The 18,238-nt window shown below is 31.2% G+C and overlaps 1 protein-coding gene and 1 long non-coding RNA gene across 2 annotated transcripts; one reads left to right on the top strand and one right to left on the bottom strand.

The window, feature by feature from the left end:
- Positions 1-1,436: 1,436 nt before the first annotated feature.
- Positions 1,437-5,960, bottom strand: LBD20 (LOB domain-containing protein 20). The gene is made up of 2 exons (XM_020355451.3): positions 4,113-5,960; positions 1,437-1,896 (listed from the first exon to the last, which is right to left on the bottom strand). Exons 1-2 carry the CDS (start codon positions 4,509-4,511, stop codon positions 1,564-1,566), a joined length of 732 nt encoding a protein of 243 aa, XP_020211040.1. The 5' UTR covers positions 4,512-5,960; the 3' UTR covers positions 1,437-1,563.
- An 8,536-nt stretch (positions 5,961-14,496) lies between these two features.
- On the top strand, positions 14,497-17,301 carry LOC145950411 (uncharacterized). Its single transcript, XR_014428370.1, has 2 exons — positions 14,497-15,597; positions 16,786-17,301. It is a non-coding gene; the product is annotated as an uncharacterized LOC145950411 (long non-coding RNA).
- Positions 17,302-18,238: the final 937 nt, after the last annotated feature.

Below are 18,238 nucleotides of genomic sequence, written 5' to 3'. Positions count from 1 at the left end.
ATCATACTATGTATGGGAGCAGGTCAAGGTTAGGTTGGAGCTGGTTGCTGTGACCGCTTCGGGACGAGGAGTTTTGTCCTCATGTTAGAGTTACCATTTTGGGTAACTGTTTTGTCTATGCTTGACCGGCACTAGGGCGATATTATTTTTGGGATGACTATACATATATGGTGTTAAGTTTTGTACATAGAAACTTAGTTATTATATATATATATATATATATATATATATATATATATATACCTGTATGTATGAGTTATCTAGTTTTAATATTTCTTAGTTCACTAGTAGTTGTGCAATTCTATTAAATGTAGAGATCATGGCAGTTCGTTACAAAAAATGTGTTGAAGAGAGTTAAAAAAAAAGTACATTACAAGCCCTACTTTTTCTTAAATAAATAAATGTAAGCTGAGCTTGAGAATCATCAACATGACATCAATGATAATAAATCATAAGATTTATGTAGAAAATAGTACAATTATTTTTTATGAGGACTAACTCTTATCACCATGAAATTATCATTTAAACTATTAACTCACTTAATTTTTTTATATAACCTTATAATTAATTATTTTTTAAATGATTATATAATTTTTTAATATATTTTTTTTATACAATAATAATATAAAATAAATAATATAATATTAGTATATTTTATTTAAAACATTTTCCATACAAAAAAAATATAAATTTTATAATGTTAAAATAGATAATATAATATTATTTGGGTATAAAAAAAAGTTAAAAAGGAAATAAAGTAAAAGAAATGATTGTATATTTATTTATTGTATTAAATTTTATAAACATTAAATATGGAATTTATAAAATAATTAAATCAAGTAATAATGTTATATATAATATAATTTTTAAGTTATAACTTAAAAAATTAAGTTAGTGAATTAAATGGTAAATTTTACGGTAAAGGTTATGAGTTTTAATTAGGAATGATAATAAGGTCTCGTGGGAGTAATAGGGTACCCATTCCTGTTCCATTATATTGAATAAAAATCTATCTCGTATCTATGCATAGATATCAGTAAATTTTATAAATACTCGTAGATATCTATAATGATCTATGGCTATTTTTTATTTTTTTGAAAATATTTTGAAAATATTAAATAAAAAGTATTACATATAATTTTTAAGCTAATAAAAAATAATATTGTTTGTTACAAAAAAGCCAACCAAATTAAGTAATTGTCAAATAGTGTCACATACGAACATGACAACATTATTTTATTTAATTTTTCATGATATATCGATAATAAACTAATATTATTTAATTTTAAAATTTAGAAAAACTAAATCTGCAATAAAAAAAAAATTAAAGAACCAAAATTTGCACATTCCCAATTATAAAGAACAAAAATAGAGTTACACCCTGAAAGGAATTTTTTTTTAAACAGAATTGCAATTGCCCTTGTATTATAACACAATGAGAAAATAAATCATGGAAATTAAAAATAACATCATCTTGAGGTTTCCCACAGTATTTAATAGTATATATGAATTAAAGTCAACAAACAGTAACACTAAACAAAATGAAGAAAAAGGGCAACTCAGTTAATGACGGTGATTGAAGGCTTGGTGAATCCTGCTTTCTTCTTCATCCTCTTCCTCATATTGAGACAACCTTGAGAGTTGAAGAGGCTCCAAACTGTGTGATGAGGGTGCTGTCTCCATTGCAAGGTTAAAGCCAGAGTTATTGGTATTGAAGTTGCTCAAGTTCATGAGGTTGGTGGAAGCACATGAGTTGTTGGAGTATGTTGGTTGCAGTGCTGCTGCATTCATGTTTGGTTGTTGCATTTGTGTGGTCTGAAGAGCACTTGCATAGGCAAATCTACTGTTCATCAGCTGAGTTTGAAACATAGACAACTCTGCTTGCAAAGATGCCACCTGAATTGGATAAAATTTGAGCTTGAAGTTTTGGTTAATTGAAAAAAAAAATACTTTTTTAATTATACAAATGATATTATATTTTTTACTTTCTTTTATAATTTTAAAAATTTGTATAAAAGGAAATACTTATAAAAACTTTTAAAAGATAAATAAAAAGTGACATTTTTTAATTATAAAATAAAAAATAAATTTTTTAATCATAATATTGGTGTCGAGTATATTTACTGTTAAAAGTAATGACTAATATCTATGTAAAGAACCATAAACATACACAAATTAAATATTCCATATCCAAGATCAAAATTTTAACTCTGAACAACTTAGTTAAAGAATATAAGTCATTACTATTTGTGTTAACTAATAATTTAAATTTCTTGAATATAAGATAAATTTAATTTTAATTCTTCAAATTTAAATCTATTCTCTTTAGCTCATGTAATTTTATAAAGAATATTATTTTAGTTCTCCATTTCAAATGTTGTTAATAAATCCATCAAACAAAATTCACTTATAACTAAATGTGTCCTACAATTGACTAAATCTATCATTAATTGTGATGTTATGAATAGTCTCGAGAGAGACTAAAATAAACATTTTTAAAATTATAAAAATAAAATATTAATTTTAAATTTGAAAATAAAAAATAAAATTATTTTAAATTTGAAGGATTCAACACTTAAGAATGTAAAGAAAAATGTATCACAAATTAAACAAGTATTCTAATTCATGTTATATTTTTTTTCTTTCTCGTTTGTTATTCTGTTATTTCCGGGAAGAAATTTAAAGTAATACAATAAGTTTTAGAGTAATTGTAGACATACGAGACGAGAGAAACACCCCATTTTATATATTATGAATCTCTTTAGATTATATAATAATAACTAAGTTATTTGTGATCCAACTGATATATATATATATATATATATATATATATATATATATATTCTTTTTTTTTTCCTTATCCTTTTTAAAAATCAGACATATGAATGACATGATCTTGACTAACCTATAATTTAGGCACTAAAGAAAACGTTTTTTAAGAGCCCCTTGTTCAAAACTTGGTAAAGAAAATATATTAATAATTTATTATATATCAACTGAAAGTATTGTTATTATAACAACTCAAAGAATTAAATATAGCGTGACGTTTATATACTAGTTTTTTCTTTATCGTATTACCTATGTACTTCTAATTGAAAAGTTTTAAATTACTAGAGTTTGTCTAATGATTGGGTGGAGAGGACTTAGGATATTTAGAAACATGAAGATCTAAGTTTAATTTTCATTGTGATCATTTTTGTAATCTTTCTCATCTTTATAAAAAAATAAAAATAAAAGTATCAGTTAAAAAAGTTTAGTACGAAGAATATTTCAGGAAAGCTACAAAAAAATGTTTACGTGACATTCATGAAATTAAACTGAAGCAAAAATCACGGACTCTCGTAAGTTGCAAAATACGAAAGATATATCATAAACGGAAACCGTTCAGTCGTATCATATTCATGAATTCTTTTTGTAACATTTAGTATTTTTATGAATAAATAGTAATATATGTATAGGTGTAAAGTACATTAACCAAGGAATTTTATTTATATTGATTATTGGATAAAAAAATATGTATATCGATTATTATCCATTAGCCGATCTCGAATTTTATAAATAAAAAAATATTATGTAATTATATAATTAAGTTTGTTAATTTTTATAACAATAAATTTAATTTCAATCGATCGACTTATATATTTATATCTTTATATAACTCTTTTTAATTATAACATTATTTTTTTAATTCATAACATTTTTCGTTATGAAATGTTATTTTTCATTTTAAAGATAAGAAAATTTGAGTTCTTTGTGGATTACCATAATTTGTTGTTGAAAAAAGATTATCTGGAATTTTTATATCAGTATTTAATCATGATTTTTATATATTTTAGCATTATTTACTTTTATAAAAATTAATTTAAAATTTATATCTACAATAATTTTAGTTGATAAAAATATAAATCTTTTATAATGATAAATAATAATATAAAATAAAATTTAACCAATTAAAAAAATATATAACACTAAACAGAAGCTGCAAATTAAGTGATAAGTATTCCAATTAATTAACCTACCTGTAGTTTAGCCGTGATAGATAAAACCACATTATTCACAATATATATATATATATAATTTTTTTACTTTAAAAATCATGAAAACAAAAATACCTGTTGTTGCAAAGCAAGTATGGTAGACACACAACCATAAACCGGATCAGACAGCCTTGCCTGAGCCTCATAGGATATGGTTGTTGCCGCCTCATGGCGGAGGTTCGCCGGAATGCTGTGCAAGAGCTTTGAGACATTGCTAGCTCCGAAAACTTTGTGCACAGCTGCAAACTTGGCTGCACCTTGGTCAGTTCCAAAGTGGGGTGCAAAGATGCACCCTCCAATGCACTTCCTCCTCAAGAACTTGCAAGCTCCACATGGTGTCACTGGTGAAGGTACCACAAATGCTTCCTCTTGCAATGTTGTTGTTATGACACGCCTTGAAGTGGCGCCTCTTCGTCGGCTTCCAGAGGCGCTACTATTATCATTGTCACCACTATCATTACTACGCTCGGCCATGGTAATAAATAGTTAATTTGTCTACTATTGGGGATGATAGAGAGAATGAAGTGGAGTTGATACATATATGGGGGTGTTGTGGGGGAGTGCACGTTGGTCTTGTGAGTGGGTTGGCAAGGTGAATGTGGTGAGAGTTTTGTTGTTTGAGAAAGAAAACGTTTGAGGTTGGTGAGGGAGTGTGAAGGAGCACGTGCATATGTGGTGAAATTGTTGTTGCTGTTGGCATGTTTGTTAGATTGTATGTATATAATATTAAGGTTGTGATGAAAGAGTTGTTGTGTGAAACTTTGAAAAAGGTTGTCTTTGTGGGGAATGCACAAGAACTGCGAAGTCTTTGTTGCTCTTCGCGTGTGGGATGGTAGAACCAGACGTGCATGGTTCTCGTGGCTAGAGACACTCATCCAAGATTACTCCTTTTTGTTTTCTTTTTCATTTTTATTTTCTTTATTTTTTTTCATCTTTAAATAATAGAATATTAATTAATAAGGACAATTGTAAGCCAACAAGAATGAGTTTGGGAAGGCGGATGGAACTCAGAGTGAGACTATGTATGAATGAACATGTGAACTGGATGATTGAATGTTATTATATATATATAGCTAGTGTGGATACATGTGTTATGCAGAAATATATATATATATATATATATATATATATATATATATATTTCTTTATTTTAAAATCTAAACTTTAAATTCTAAACTCTAAAATTCTCAAATAAAGGATTGTTATTGTACCCTCAAAAGTTGAGGGATTTTGGTATTGTCTCTGTGTACCAATAAATAGATTCACATTATTTCTCCATTTTGAATCCCGAGATAGAAAAAGACAAATTATATATCCAATGTTGAAATGAATATCATGGATTCGAAGCCTTCCCCACCTCAATACGAATGCAACATTCTCTTCGCTTGAATCGCGATACAATAAGAGAGAGATTACCTCCGCTTAAATATTGTTAGAGAGAGAAAAAGAGAGATTATCCAATGTTGAAACGAACATCGTGGATTTGAAGTCTTTCCTGCCTCGATACGAATGAAACATTCTCTCCACTTGAGTCGTGATATAGTAAAAAGAGTGATTACTAGATATTGGAACAAACATCTTGGATGGGAGTGACGAATGTAAGAACGATGTCTTTCTTATTGTCTTTCTTTGCTTTATAATCATATTGAGCTCTCTTTTTCTCATCATCACTCCACTCACTCCAATATTTTTTTCTCTTCCCATCATTCTCCTCGGCCATAGGAATATAAGGTCCATTTTCAATTGTATCCCATATAGCAATGTTAATTGCTTCAATGAAAATCCTCATTCTAATTTTCTAATAGACATAATTTCACTAGTAGAAAATAAACATATTACGTCACCCCTTTTACGTCGGAAATATGAAAATCCAACGTAAAAAAATGCGGTGGCATTTTTGTAATTTTTGCGAACTTTTTTACGTCGTACCTGGTAGGGTCTGACGTAAAAAGTCCAATCTACATTGGAGGTATGTTTGTCCGACGTAGATTTGACATTTTACGTCGGACCCTACCAGGTCCGACGTAAAAAAAAATGCAAATTTGAATGACAGAGCGCGAGGCACACCGTGCGCATTCACTTTTCATCACTTTTCATTTTTTTCTCTATAAACCCTCTCCCTCTCCTTTGTTACTGAATCGTTTTTTTGTTTTTTGCAGAGGGATGAACTCTTTGTTACTCATTTGCACATTGTTGCTGCTCCTCAGGTATGAAACAAGGTTTCGTTAGCACTTTTCTACTTAGCATTGCTACTCTGGCTATCTATTTTATTCGATTTTTTGGTTGTTCTATTTGTATAGGTAGTGGGCGTTTTTTTTGTTGTTCTACGAAGCAGAATGGCTTGTTCTACAAGCAGAACGGGCCGTTTTACCTGCGTTCTTATGTTTTTTTTTTTTTGTTTTTTTACTACTTTTTTACGTCATATTTCGTAATGTCTGACGTAAATTTACGTCGGGTTTGCAGGTCCGATGTAAAATTTACGTCTCCCGCTTCTACGTCGGTACGTTTTCTGATGTAAAAAGCCTAAAATATCCGACGTAGTACACCTCTTTTGTACTAGTGTTCTCTCCATTGAAAATAAGAAGTCTATGAATAGAAACACCCTCACCAGAAGGTAGGTTATTAATTATGAGGCATTTTTGAAATCTTAATTAACACTCAAGAACCTTGCTCTGATACCAATTGTTATAAAAGAATGGCTCAATCCAAGAGGGGGGTGAATTGGATTTAATGACACTTAAAAAATTTATCCGAGTTTAAGGATCTTAATTTCTTTAAAATTTTTCTAAATTAATTTCCAAATGAAGCATATTGAACCTTCTTGATATATGGGAATGACACCTATATGATTTCTTGATTAATACACTAATGAATCAATTTAAGAACAGATTAACATGCAGTGCTTATGTTCCAATTTAAACCGTATTACTCATACAAGCATATTAATCATAACTAGCCATTTTAACATTTAATTAAAAACTGTTCAATATAAAAGATAAGGATGAGAGAAGAATGCAAAGTATTTTATCCTGGTTCAGCCGCTTAACATGTGACTTACATCCAGTCCTCAATCATAACCTGATCAAGATTTGTTCCACTATCTCAATGAAGAAGTTTTACAAGCATACCACTCATGCACATACTTCAACACACAAGATAGACCCTTTCTTGCACCCATGAAAGTACTTCTTGTAGAAACTCACTACAAGAATTCCTTACCACATGAGAAACCTACTCAAGATTTTTACCACAATACACAAAAAGATTTAAGGAATGAATTCACATGCAAACTGAACAAATCAGACTGTGAATTCTTGACCAATCTTAATTCCTTTTCCAAGAATGTAGTGATGATGATGATTTTTCTCAAAACATTTAACAAAGTATTTTATTTCTTGGTTTCACAAAGAAAACTCTCCAAGAAGATCACAAAGATCAAAAGTATACTATCTCTTTTCAATTTTTTTTTCTTTTTGTTTTCTTCAAGTTTCTGAATGTGAGAGCTCTTTTTATAAAGTTTTTCAGAGTCAGATAATCGAATATTTTTAAGGATAATCGATTATTTTGTTCTTCAAAATTTATAGAAATCACTCAAGAACAGAATAATCGATTATTTCACAAGATAATCGATTATTCTAGAGAGCACATTCTGGGATAATCGATTATTTCAAAAATAATCGATTATTACAGCAAGGTTTCTCAATCTATTGAAAAACAAAGCAGAAATAGTCGATTATAGTTAGTAATAATCAATTATTTTGAGTTAGTTCCCAAAATTCGATTTCACACATTCAGAACCTTTCCAAGTTACTTTCAATCATAATCATACTCATTCTTAGACAATTAGAATTAAGACTTAACTCATGCACAAAGCACAAATATGCATAGAACATAAAATTGACCAACAAAGCAACTCAACACATAAGAACACATAAACTACTCCTATTACATTTGGTATTCATTCATGGTCTTCATATCTTCTCTTTTGTTCATTCATGACCTTTGTTATCATCAAAACCTTCAGAACTTGATTCACCATCCATGAATCTCAACAATCTCCCTCTTTTTTACGATGACAAACTCTAACATGTTTTTCTCAATTAAGAAGATCACCATGACTCATGACAGTAGTTTAAATTGCTTGCTTTGTTTTATCATAATAACTATGCTTAACTATGCTTAGTCAGACTTGCAAAACAAATTTAACCTTTCTCCCCCTTTGGACATCATTAAAAACATACAATATAACCAAATAATAACCAATATGTCCAAGTAGAGAAATAAAATTGTAGATTCAAGAATTGTATCTCAAGACAAACAATTACACAAGTTAGTCCAACATTTCAAATTATCACTCTCAAGCTATGATTAATATGATCAAAATTCCAAATGCACCAACAAATATATCACATATCAATCATATCAACTACATCATTTTAAGAATTACAAATATGCATCAAAGCTCAAATTACTTAATCATAAAGATTAACATGATACTAAATCATCCAAATATCACATTTTAAAATAACAAAATTTGCAATCAAACTTGTAAACAGAGTTAAATAGTTCCAGAATTAAATTTGTTCAAATTACAACCAAACCAAAATTAAACCAAATGAAATTTTTCCAGAATTAAAACCATTACAACTAAAATGAAACTTATTGAAACTTAGAACTAGGAATTTAAAAATCGAATTGAAACTAAAAACTCCTAAACAACAGAACAAAAGCCTAATTATTCACTCCGAGTCATCTTGAATTCCCAGTTGGGCCTTGATTCTTGCAATTTCATGATCTAAATTATCAAACCTATCAAGAATCCCAGAGTATTGTGACTCATGCTTCCTACTCATCTCCATGACAACCTCAATTTTATTAATTGTAATTTGCTCAAATGGAGAAAATGCCTTAGGCTCCAGTTCTGGTTCTTGTTCCACTTGTGGTGGTTGTTCCTCATCATGAGATGGAACACCATCATCATCAGTCGCCAGTTCAGGTGTAGGTGGAACATCACCCTTGAAAATCCATTTGTCTTCCTGCTTCAACATCCCCATATGATGTAGAGAATATTTCTCAATCTTATTTGAAGTATGGAGAATTATCTTTTTCTCCCCCTATAGACCTACCCCTGTATTCTCAATAACTATAGACAGTAATAATGCATAAGGAATAGGACCATCTTCCTTTCTCCTAGCCTTCCAAATGCAGTTATTAACAATAGAGACCTAATCAATCTTTTCCTTCTTTTTAATCATATACATTAGCAAAATATCATCTCTAGACATTTTAGCATGATTATGCAATCTTGGCTTAAACATCCAAGTAATTATAAAAGAAATTAACCTAGAATTTTTCTTCATTCCACCATCTAAAAACTTACTATAATTGGTGGTCTCCGAGTTCCTTTGAAAGTCTCTAAATGTGGTCAACTCTTTAAATCCGCCAAAATTGAAAGGTTGGGGCTTTGTGTGTCCGGTTCCAATCAACTCGGCAACATCCTTCAAGGTTGGCCCGTCTAGCTTTATACGTTTTCCTTTAACCACCGAATGAGTAACTCCTTCATGGCTAGAAGAAAAATAGAGAAATAGTCAAACAAGATCAAGATAGTACAAACCTTCCAGCTCCAAGAAATTTCCAAATTCTTGGTATTATAGCAATGTTGGAAAACTAAATCCTTCATCCTTGAACCATTCCAACTTTATGGTTTTCAGAGGAATGATTCTCCTACCCGCATACCAATCAAAGTAGTATTTTTGGGCTTCTTGACTAGCAAACCATTTACTGATCAAGACTTCCGATTCAACGACTAGTGGTCTCTTGCTCCCCCTCACTTCAAGCTTTTTGATTCTCTTGGAGGATGAGGCCATTGTTGTAGAGAAAGATAGGTTCTTGGTTGGAGAAAATAAGAAGAAGAAGAAGAAGAAGAAGATGAGTGCTTAGGGTTTGTGGGTTGAATGAGAGACTTGGTGGGTTTTTAAAATAAAATGTGAGTAATGAGAGGCTTAAATGACTCTTGCACCGGATTGGGGACAAAATATGTGCCACTAATGATGGAAGGTGGAAGGTTGGAAGTTGGCGCGGAGTTATAACCATTCAAAACCACTTAGAAATTGAAGAGTCGCGCCTAGATAATCAATTATTTACACTAGTAATCAATTATTTGTATCAGAAATGCAACTTAAAAACATGTTCTGCACTAAATAATCGATTCTTTCCAGAATAATCGATTATTCCATTCATCCATCAAACACACAAAAATTTTCTAGTACACTTCAATTCTTCAAATCTTTAGTTAATTCATTACATATCAATTACATATCATTCAATCAATAAGTATTAGCAATCAAGTCAATCAATTCAAATAAGACTCATTTATTATACCAAGTTCAATTCTTAGTTGATTATATCTTTTCTTTGGTAGTGGTTTTGTAAATATATCAGCAAGTTGTTTATTTTTCTCAATAAACTCTACCACACAATTATTCTTTTGAACATGGTCTCTTAAGAAATGATGTTTAGTTTCAATATGCTTTGTTCTTGAATGAAGGATTGGATTCTTAGTTAGATTAATGGCACTAGCATTGTCACATCTTAATAGAATCTTGTTAAGTTCAATTCCATAATCTTTCAACTGTTGCTTCATCCAAAGGATTTGTGTACAACAACTATATAGTCAGCCTTAATTGTGCTTAAGGCAACACATACCTGCTTTTTACTATGCCACTTATACTTTTTCTATCAAGTATACACCTAGCATAGTCTGAATCTGAATATCCTATCAGACTTAGTGAGACTCCTTTTGGATACCATAATCCTACATTTATTGTTCCTCTTATATATTTAAGTATTCTCTTAACAACTTTCATGTAAGATTCTTTTGGATTAGCTTGAAATCTTGCACACAAGCACACAACAAACATTATATCAGGTCTACTAACTGTTAAATACAATAATGATCTAATAATACCTATGAATTTTGAATTGTCAGCAGCTGTTCCTTTCTCATCTAAGAAAAGATTGCATGAGGTTGATATAGGTGTTGCAGCCTCCTTACAACCATCCATACCGAACTATTTCAGAAACTAATTGCAATACTTACTTTGATTTATAAAGATACCATCATTTAATTTCTTTATTTGTAACCCCAAGAAAAATGTAAGCTCTCCCATCATGATAGAGTTGGTAAGTGAAGTGGAAGGTGTTGCTTCCTTTTCCTACACCAAGCATCCAGATCTTCCTCCTTGATCACGAATTCTAGATGGAAGGATGAGTTGAAGACAAGAAGAATATGATTCCCTAAGCTAAGATGGAAGTATCCTAGCAAGGAATTCAAAAGAGTGCCCATGGTCAAGCCTAGAAACTAAGGTTCCTAAGGCTAAAACTATGAACTCTAGGTGACTTTGAGGGAGAGAACAATGCTGAAGAAATTTTCATAAATTTTCATATATGTCAAAGTGATTACAAGAGTGAAAGGAATGAGTATTTAAGGCCATGGATCCAACGAAAATTGGCTCCAACTCCATGTGCTACAAGTGGCGCCAAATTTGAATTCAAATTGAATTTGAATTCAAATTGAATTTGAATTCAAATTTGAACGTCTACTTGTCCATCCCATGTGTAACCTTCCTTTCTAGAATCCTAATTGCATTTAGAGGTAATTTAGGATTCATTTAAGTGTTCTCATGTGCAGCCACCTTTGGCCCAAATCATGTGACTCAAATGAAACTCAAATTATCCTTAAATGTAATTACAACTCTATGATTCATGCCTAATACTTGTTCCTCTTAAATTCCTATTCTAATGGCCTAAATACAATGGCCATCCAAATACAATGGAAAGGAAAAATTACAAGAATTAAAATGAGCCCAATATTGGGTACCAAAAACCCAAAGGCCCATGAAGCCCAAAACTAGGCCCAATAAGCCTATGGCCCAAAATACTACTCTATATGGTCCAAAATACAAGACCAAAATATATGAAACCTATACTAATATAATATATACAAAATATAAGAAAATGGATATCCAAAATTGCAAGTCGTGCTTCTCTTTCAAGTTTTTCATTTTCTCTTGTTAACACTTCTTGCTCTGTCCAAAGTGTTAATGGCTTAAGCTCTTGAGTAGGCTGTGAAAAATATTTTGAAGAGCTTGATTCACTAATACTTGAGGAATGTTTTCTCATGATTAAACAAAAAGAGTTTTCAAAAAGAAACTTTTTAAAAAAATTCCTAAAGAAAAGTTGGCTAAAGATATTATCTTATCAAATCAAAACTTACCAAAAAACTATCTTATCTAATCTGAAACAAAATAACTCAAAATCAAATAATTCCAGATAACTAAATCGGATATCCCGGATATCTTGGATATCTCGAATATCTCGGATATCTCGGATATCTCGGATATCTCTAGAAATTTAAGATTATCCAACAAAACTCCCCCATAATCTTAAATTTAGTTAAACGTGGTTCTTAAACAACACTAAGCCTTTAGAACTTAGAAATTGTTTTCCCTAAACTTCAAATAGCAAACATATAGCAAACTTGACAATTAAAACATTGAATTTGAAAGCTTAAAAACAAGAGAAAATGTTAAGCAAACTAGTTAAATCTCAAGAAGTTTTAAAATGCAATGCAAAAAGAAAATGAATTTTTGTTTGCAAGGAACAAAACTAAACACTTGGAGGTCTAAGTATACAAGTTGCACTATCAAGGGAGGTGAGCTACTAAGAGCCACTTAATAACCAAGCCTTTTCAAGTGAAAATTACTAAACCCCCTTATGTTAGCTTCAATTCCACAAATCTTTTCACAAAAAATTTGATGCTTTATGATTTTCAAATATTTTCTTGACTTCAATCTAAACGTGAGAAATCAAAAGCTACTCAAAACTAGTCGAAGAAACTAAGTACAGCAATCAATACTAACAATTAAACAATAGCAAAGATCAAGATCAACAAGCTAGTCGGTTCCCTAGGTGGAAGCTTGAAATCATATGAAATTTTCAAGCCACTTCCACTAGATCTAAGCGTGAGTAATTTATAGGGATTTAGATATACCTGACCAGCTTCTTAATACTCCCTCCAAGCTATTACAAATTTATTGGAATCAATGAAAATGCAAGAAAATTAAACTAGCCTAAAAAAACAAAAATTTAGAGACGGAAATGGCAACGATTTTAGTGACGAATTTTTCCAACAATAATTTTGTACTCTAATCCGTCACTCCTCTTGAAGTCCTTTCTCCTCCTTGCAACCTGCACATTATTAAACACAAAGTAGAAGACACAATGGCTGCTCACAATAATTAGGAAGGTTCACTCTTGTGATGGAAAGTTTAGGAGTTTTTGGTCAACAAAATTAGGTCAAATTTTAAGCTTATTTGCCTTAGACATAGCAATCCTTCTTTTCTAATCTTGTTGAGACAATGTTTGAGTTTCTTGCAGGGATTTAATGCCACTTCCAGCACTGGAAAGTTTTGAAAAAAAACTTGGACAAGCAACAAAAGCACAATTAGAACAAGCTTATACCAAAAATCAAAGAGTTAAGTGTATCTAGACAAGACTCAAAGTTAGCCAAGAATTTAAATCTAAAAATTAAGACTCCAATGATGGCTAGCACTCAAAAGGAATGTTCCTAGATAAACACTAGAATGGATTAACAAAACCAAAAAGAATTGGAAGCAATCACCAAAATAGTAGATCCAAACACTTAGTGAAATTTTGATTCTCACTTTTGTAGTCTTCTCGGCTTTTTCCTTTTTGTTTTGTTTTCTTTCTTTATTTTTTTAACTTTTATTTTTCTAAATTCAAAATGTAATTCCAGAGAAGATAAATTTCCTTTTACACCAAAAATTTCACAAAAATAAATGGTCACGAACCAGATTTACAATCATTAGAAGTTTCAAATGAAAATTTCAATTTCTAGTACATTAATGATGGAAGTTGTTTTGGATTCTTTTGTATTTTGTTTTCTTTTCTTTTTATAACTCTTTTGATTCAATTTTCTCTGTATTTTCTCTGTTTTCCAGCAATCGATTTTCCAGAATTTGAATCCAAAACAAATAATGCACTAGAAATAGGTATATCAGTTAAAAACTTCAAAGAAACAATGATTGAATTAAGATTTGAATTGGAATTTGAAATTTGAAAACTCTTTAAACACAATGGAAACCTAACTCTAGGAATTCATCAATGATCTAATGATGAATATGAACTCAAAAATGTAAAGATAAAAGCACACAAGGAAAGCACATATAGGAAAATATGAGTCTCGGCCAAACTCAAAAATTACTCAAAAATTTTCAGCACAAAATCACAACCACATCTTGAAAGTTTTTGACATTTTCAATAACTAAACAAGACTTAGACAAAATTAAGATTCAAAAATTAAAAGAAAACACATGAATATGACTCAAATTGACCGAATCAAACAATCAAAACTAACAATGACTCAAATCAAAGAAAATTGGCACAAGTTGAATCCTAACATATTTTGATTGTGGATTTGAACCAAAATGCAATCAAACATTTGGATCTATGGAGAATTGATTTCAAAAATTTATAGATCCACAAGGAGACTCAAGATGTGACAATTTAAAATGAAAATCTAGATTCCAATCGTTGAGAATGAACACTTAACCTTCAAGGAAGAAAAACTCTTGATACCAAAAATGATGGAAGTCGGTAGGTGAAGTGAAACTTGATCTTCCCTTGCCTCCTCCAAGCTTATGGACCTTTCTTCCTTGATGATGAATTCTGGACTTGAATGTAGAATGGAGATCAAATGTGAAAGAATTCCTAAGCTAAGATGGAAGTATCCTAGCTAGAAACTCAAATGAAAGATCACGGACTAAGCCTAGAATTTAGGATTCCTAAGGCTAAGGCTATGAACCTTTGAGAGAGACTTTGAGAGAGACTTGGCTGAATGAAAATTCAGAAATTTCTATTATGATTCAAAGTGTTTACAAAGAGTGAAGGAACAAGCATTTATAGATCCTAGAAGCAAGCTAGGTGGCGGCAACTTCACTAGCCAATATTCACTACTACAAAGATTCTGATTTACATCGTCAATTCTACATCGGTTCATGTAGAACCGATGTAAAAAATGAAGGCGGTGGCATAATTGTAAATAAGAGCACAAGGTAAATCATATCTACATCGGTTATAGAGGAGACTGATGTAAATGATGAGTGTTTTACATCGTTTAGGGTGGGATCGATGTCGTTTTGAAAGCGCGGTGGCATTTTTGTGATTAATTACAAACATATCTACATCGGGTCTCTTAGAAACCGATGTAGTACGAGGCCAATTTTCACACTCGCTTTCGCGCCCCTTCTCCACGAGATAGAAGAACATTAAGCATCTTCTTGAACACCCAAACTACGCACGCCCCAGAATCGCCATTGTCGTATAAGCTTAAGCCCCATCTTGTTCCGTTTGTTTGGTGACCAGCGCGAGCCGTTTCCCCCGAAGAAGTGTCTCTGGAAGCCTCATCTTCATCTGCAAAAGCTTCAGTGCCATTGTTGAAGTTGTGCGCGCAAGGAACCCTAAATCGTTTAAGGTTTGGGTGAGTTTCATCTGCTCTGTCCCCCTATTTTCAATTAGTTTAGGGTTTAATGATGCATCCTGGAATTTATGTGATTTTATATCATAGGCATGAAACAACCCATTCAATAATTTTGTTTTTTTTTGTTCTAATTTTCACAAGAGAAATTGAAAATTCAAAGAAGCTCAAATTTTCAAATGACACGAAATTGAAGAAATGCTATTAAACCCATTCTATATTTCCATTCAATTATTCCATTTCTCTATTTTTCATTCTTTTGAAATATGGGTTTCATATACACTCGTTCACTTGCTCCATGCTCCTTATTTGGTTGTTCCATTGCTCCATTTTCATTCTTCTGAAATAGAAGCATCATACAGTTACCTGCGCATTCTATATATATGCACCTTATTTTGCGGCATTTTTTATATATGTTTTTGTTCTTTTGAAATATAAACTTCAAGCAGCAACATTTTGTGGCTCCTAAGGCTAATGGGAAGAAGGATGTTACCTCATAACATTGTATTGTTCTTGACAATAGATTGCTCTTACGGTGAAGTATTATTTAATAGGAGCATGCAAAGAATTATGACTTATGACAACTTCAATCACATTTCAATGTTTCATATTCATCTGGAGATGTCTCTGCCTCCCAAGGGTCTAAATTTTGGTTTGAGCTGGTTCTTTTGTTTTCTTTTCTCCCCCTACTATTCTGTGGGATGAATCTAATAGGAGTTTGTACTACAAAATGGTCTGACTTTCTAAATGAATTGTACGATATTTGACCAAGAGATATTGTACATGACTCTGGTTAGGCAAATGCTCTTTTTTCTCTCTTTCTTTCTTTTGCTTATTCGGGTGGTGGTTGTCAGTTATATTAAGAAATTTCTGTAAGAGTTAAGGAGGAATTAAGAAGCATTAACTTTTATTTTCTTCCGCTTGTCAGTTGAAATTAGTTAAAATGGATAACCTTTTTCTTCTGGGAAAATTTATTGTTTATGGAGTTGTACATTGACATAATCAATAGTTTTATTCTTATTTGCATATTCAGTTTTAAAATTGGAGTATCAGCTATGAAACCCCATCTATTTTAGTTTATCAATTCTTTATAGTTAGCCATTTTTTCCTTTTCAATTTAGATAAACATGATTGACTTGGTGCTGCTTTTTGATGGTAAGCTTACATTTTATATGCTTTGGAAATATGCAGATATATTGTATGATTCATGGTCCCCTGCGATGACAGTTAGTTCTATCTGCATCAGTGTTCTCTCAATGCTTTCAAGCTCAACCGTAAAGGTGTGAATTTATTTACTGTGAATCTTATATTTTTCCTAATTCTTCCATTTGTGCTGCGATATGATTACTGGACATATAGGACATGCCATATTTTTAACCAAGGTTTTAATAAACATTTGATTTGATAAATGGTTGGTTGGTTATTATTTAAGATTCTACTGGTGAATTTAGTTAAGTTCATTGGTCCATCATAAAATGGGTGTCATTTTGACATAACTCTTGACGTGATTTCTTTGGCAGCAACGCCCTGAAGATAATGACCGCTATGTAAAGAACATTTATAGTTTATATTATATTTTCATTTTTTCTTTAATTAAATATCATATGTGTGCATATTTATCCATAAACAATTCCACTTTTGTTTTCTTATTGCTAAACTCGTTCAATCAATGAGGATGCCTCTGCTAGCTCCTCCCTGGTTTTACAATTTTCACTGTCTTTGCTTTGGTTCATTTTATGCTTCTGCTTTTATTTTCATATATTTATGCACACGGAATTCTGGTGTACACAGAGGATTCTTTGGTGAAAGTAAAGTACATAGAGGATACGCGTATATATGATGCAAATCTAAAAAAATATCATATATGATTAGCAATGATTTAGTCCCAGCTCAGAGCCTAGCATCTAACTTTATCTTGATTAAATGCATGAACATAGCTGGAAGAATACGTGTCTTGCTATGCCTAAAAGTTAATTACATTTATAATTTTATATTATATTTTCATTTTTTCTTTTAATTTATAATTTTAAATTTTACTTAAATCAAATAATTGTAGTGTAATCATATCATTTTTTGCAAAAGGTCTGAACGTTGTTGTTCTTCATCTTAGCAGGATAATTGAAAGGTCTCTCCTTACGTTCCAAAACAATTTTCTGCCTTTATTTTTTAGTTTCTTTTCTTTTGAAATAGTTGTTTATTATTAGTAAAGGCACCTAAACCTGCCCATTTTTAGAGCAACAAAAAAATGGTGTTGATTGTGCATCGTGTATATCCTCCTATACTCAAGTGGATACTCTTAATTGGACTGAGTTTGTGGATTTTTTACTTCCCCTGTTTCTGGTTTGTGTGTTTTCCTGTTCACATGTTCTCTGCTGGGTTTCATGGTTTGAGTGACTTGTACTGAACTGAGTGTTGGTTTTTCTGGTTGCATGTGTTGTTTCTGAGCTGTATTCCTCTATTTTGGTCCTCTATCATTTCTTGTTGGGATTTTGTTTGTCTTTAGTAGGCATTTGGTTTGATTGAAGGAATAGTAGGCATTTTGGTCCTCTACCCATTACGCAATCTTAAAATCTAGGCAAACAATATTAAACGACATAAGGAGAAAGACACGTTTCAGATTTTTTTGTTGAAGAAAGAATTCAAA

This window comes from Cajanus cajan, chromosome 1 (assembly GCF_000230855.2).
Source record: "Cajanus cajan strain Asha chromosome 1, NIPB_CcT2T_4, whole genome shotgun sequence".
Taxonomy (NCBI): Eukaryota; Viridiplantae; Streptophyta; class Magnoliopsida; order Fabales; family Fabaceae; genus Cajanus; species Cajanus cajan.
The sequence above is the reverse complement of the archived record's forward strand: the minus strand, read 5'-3'. Positions and strand labels throughout refer to the sequence as shown.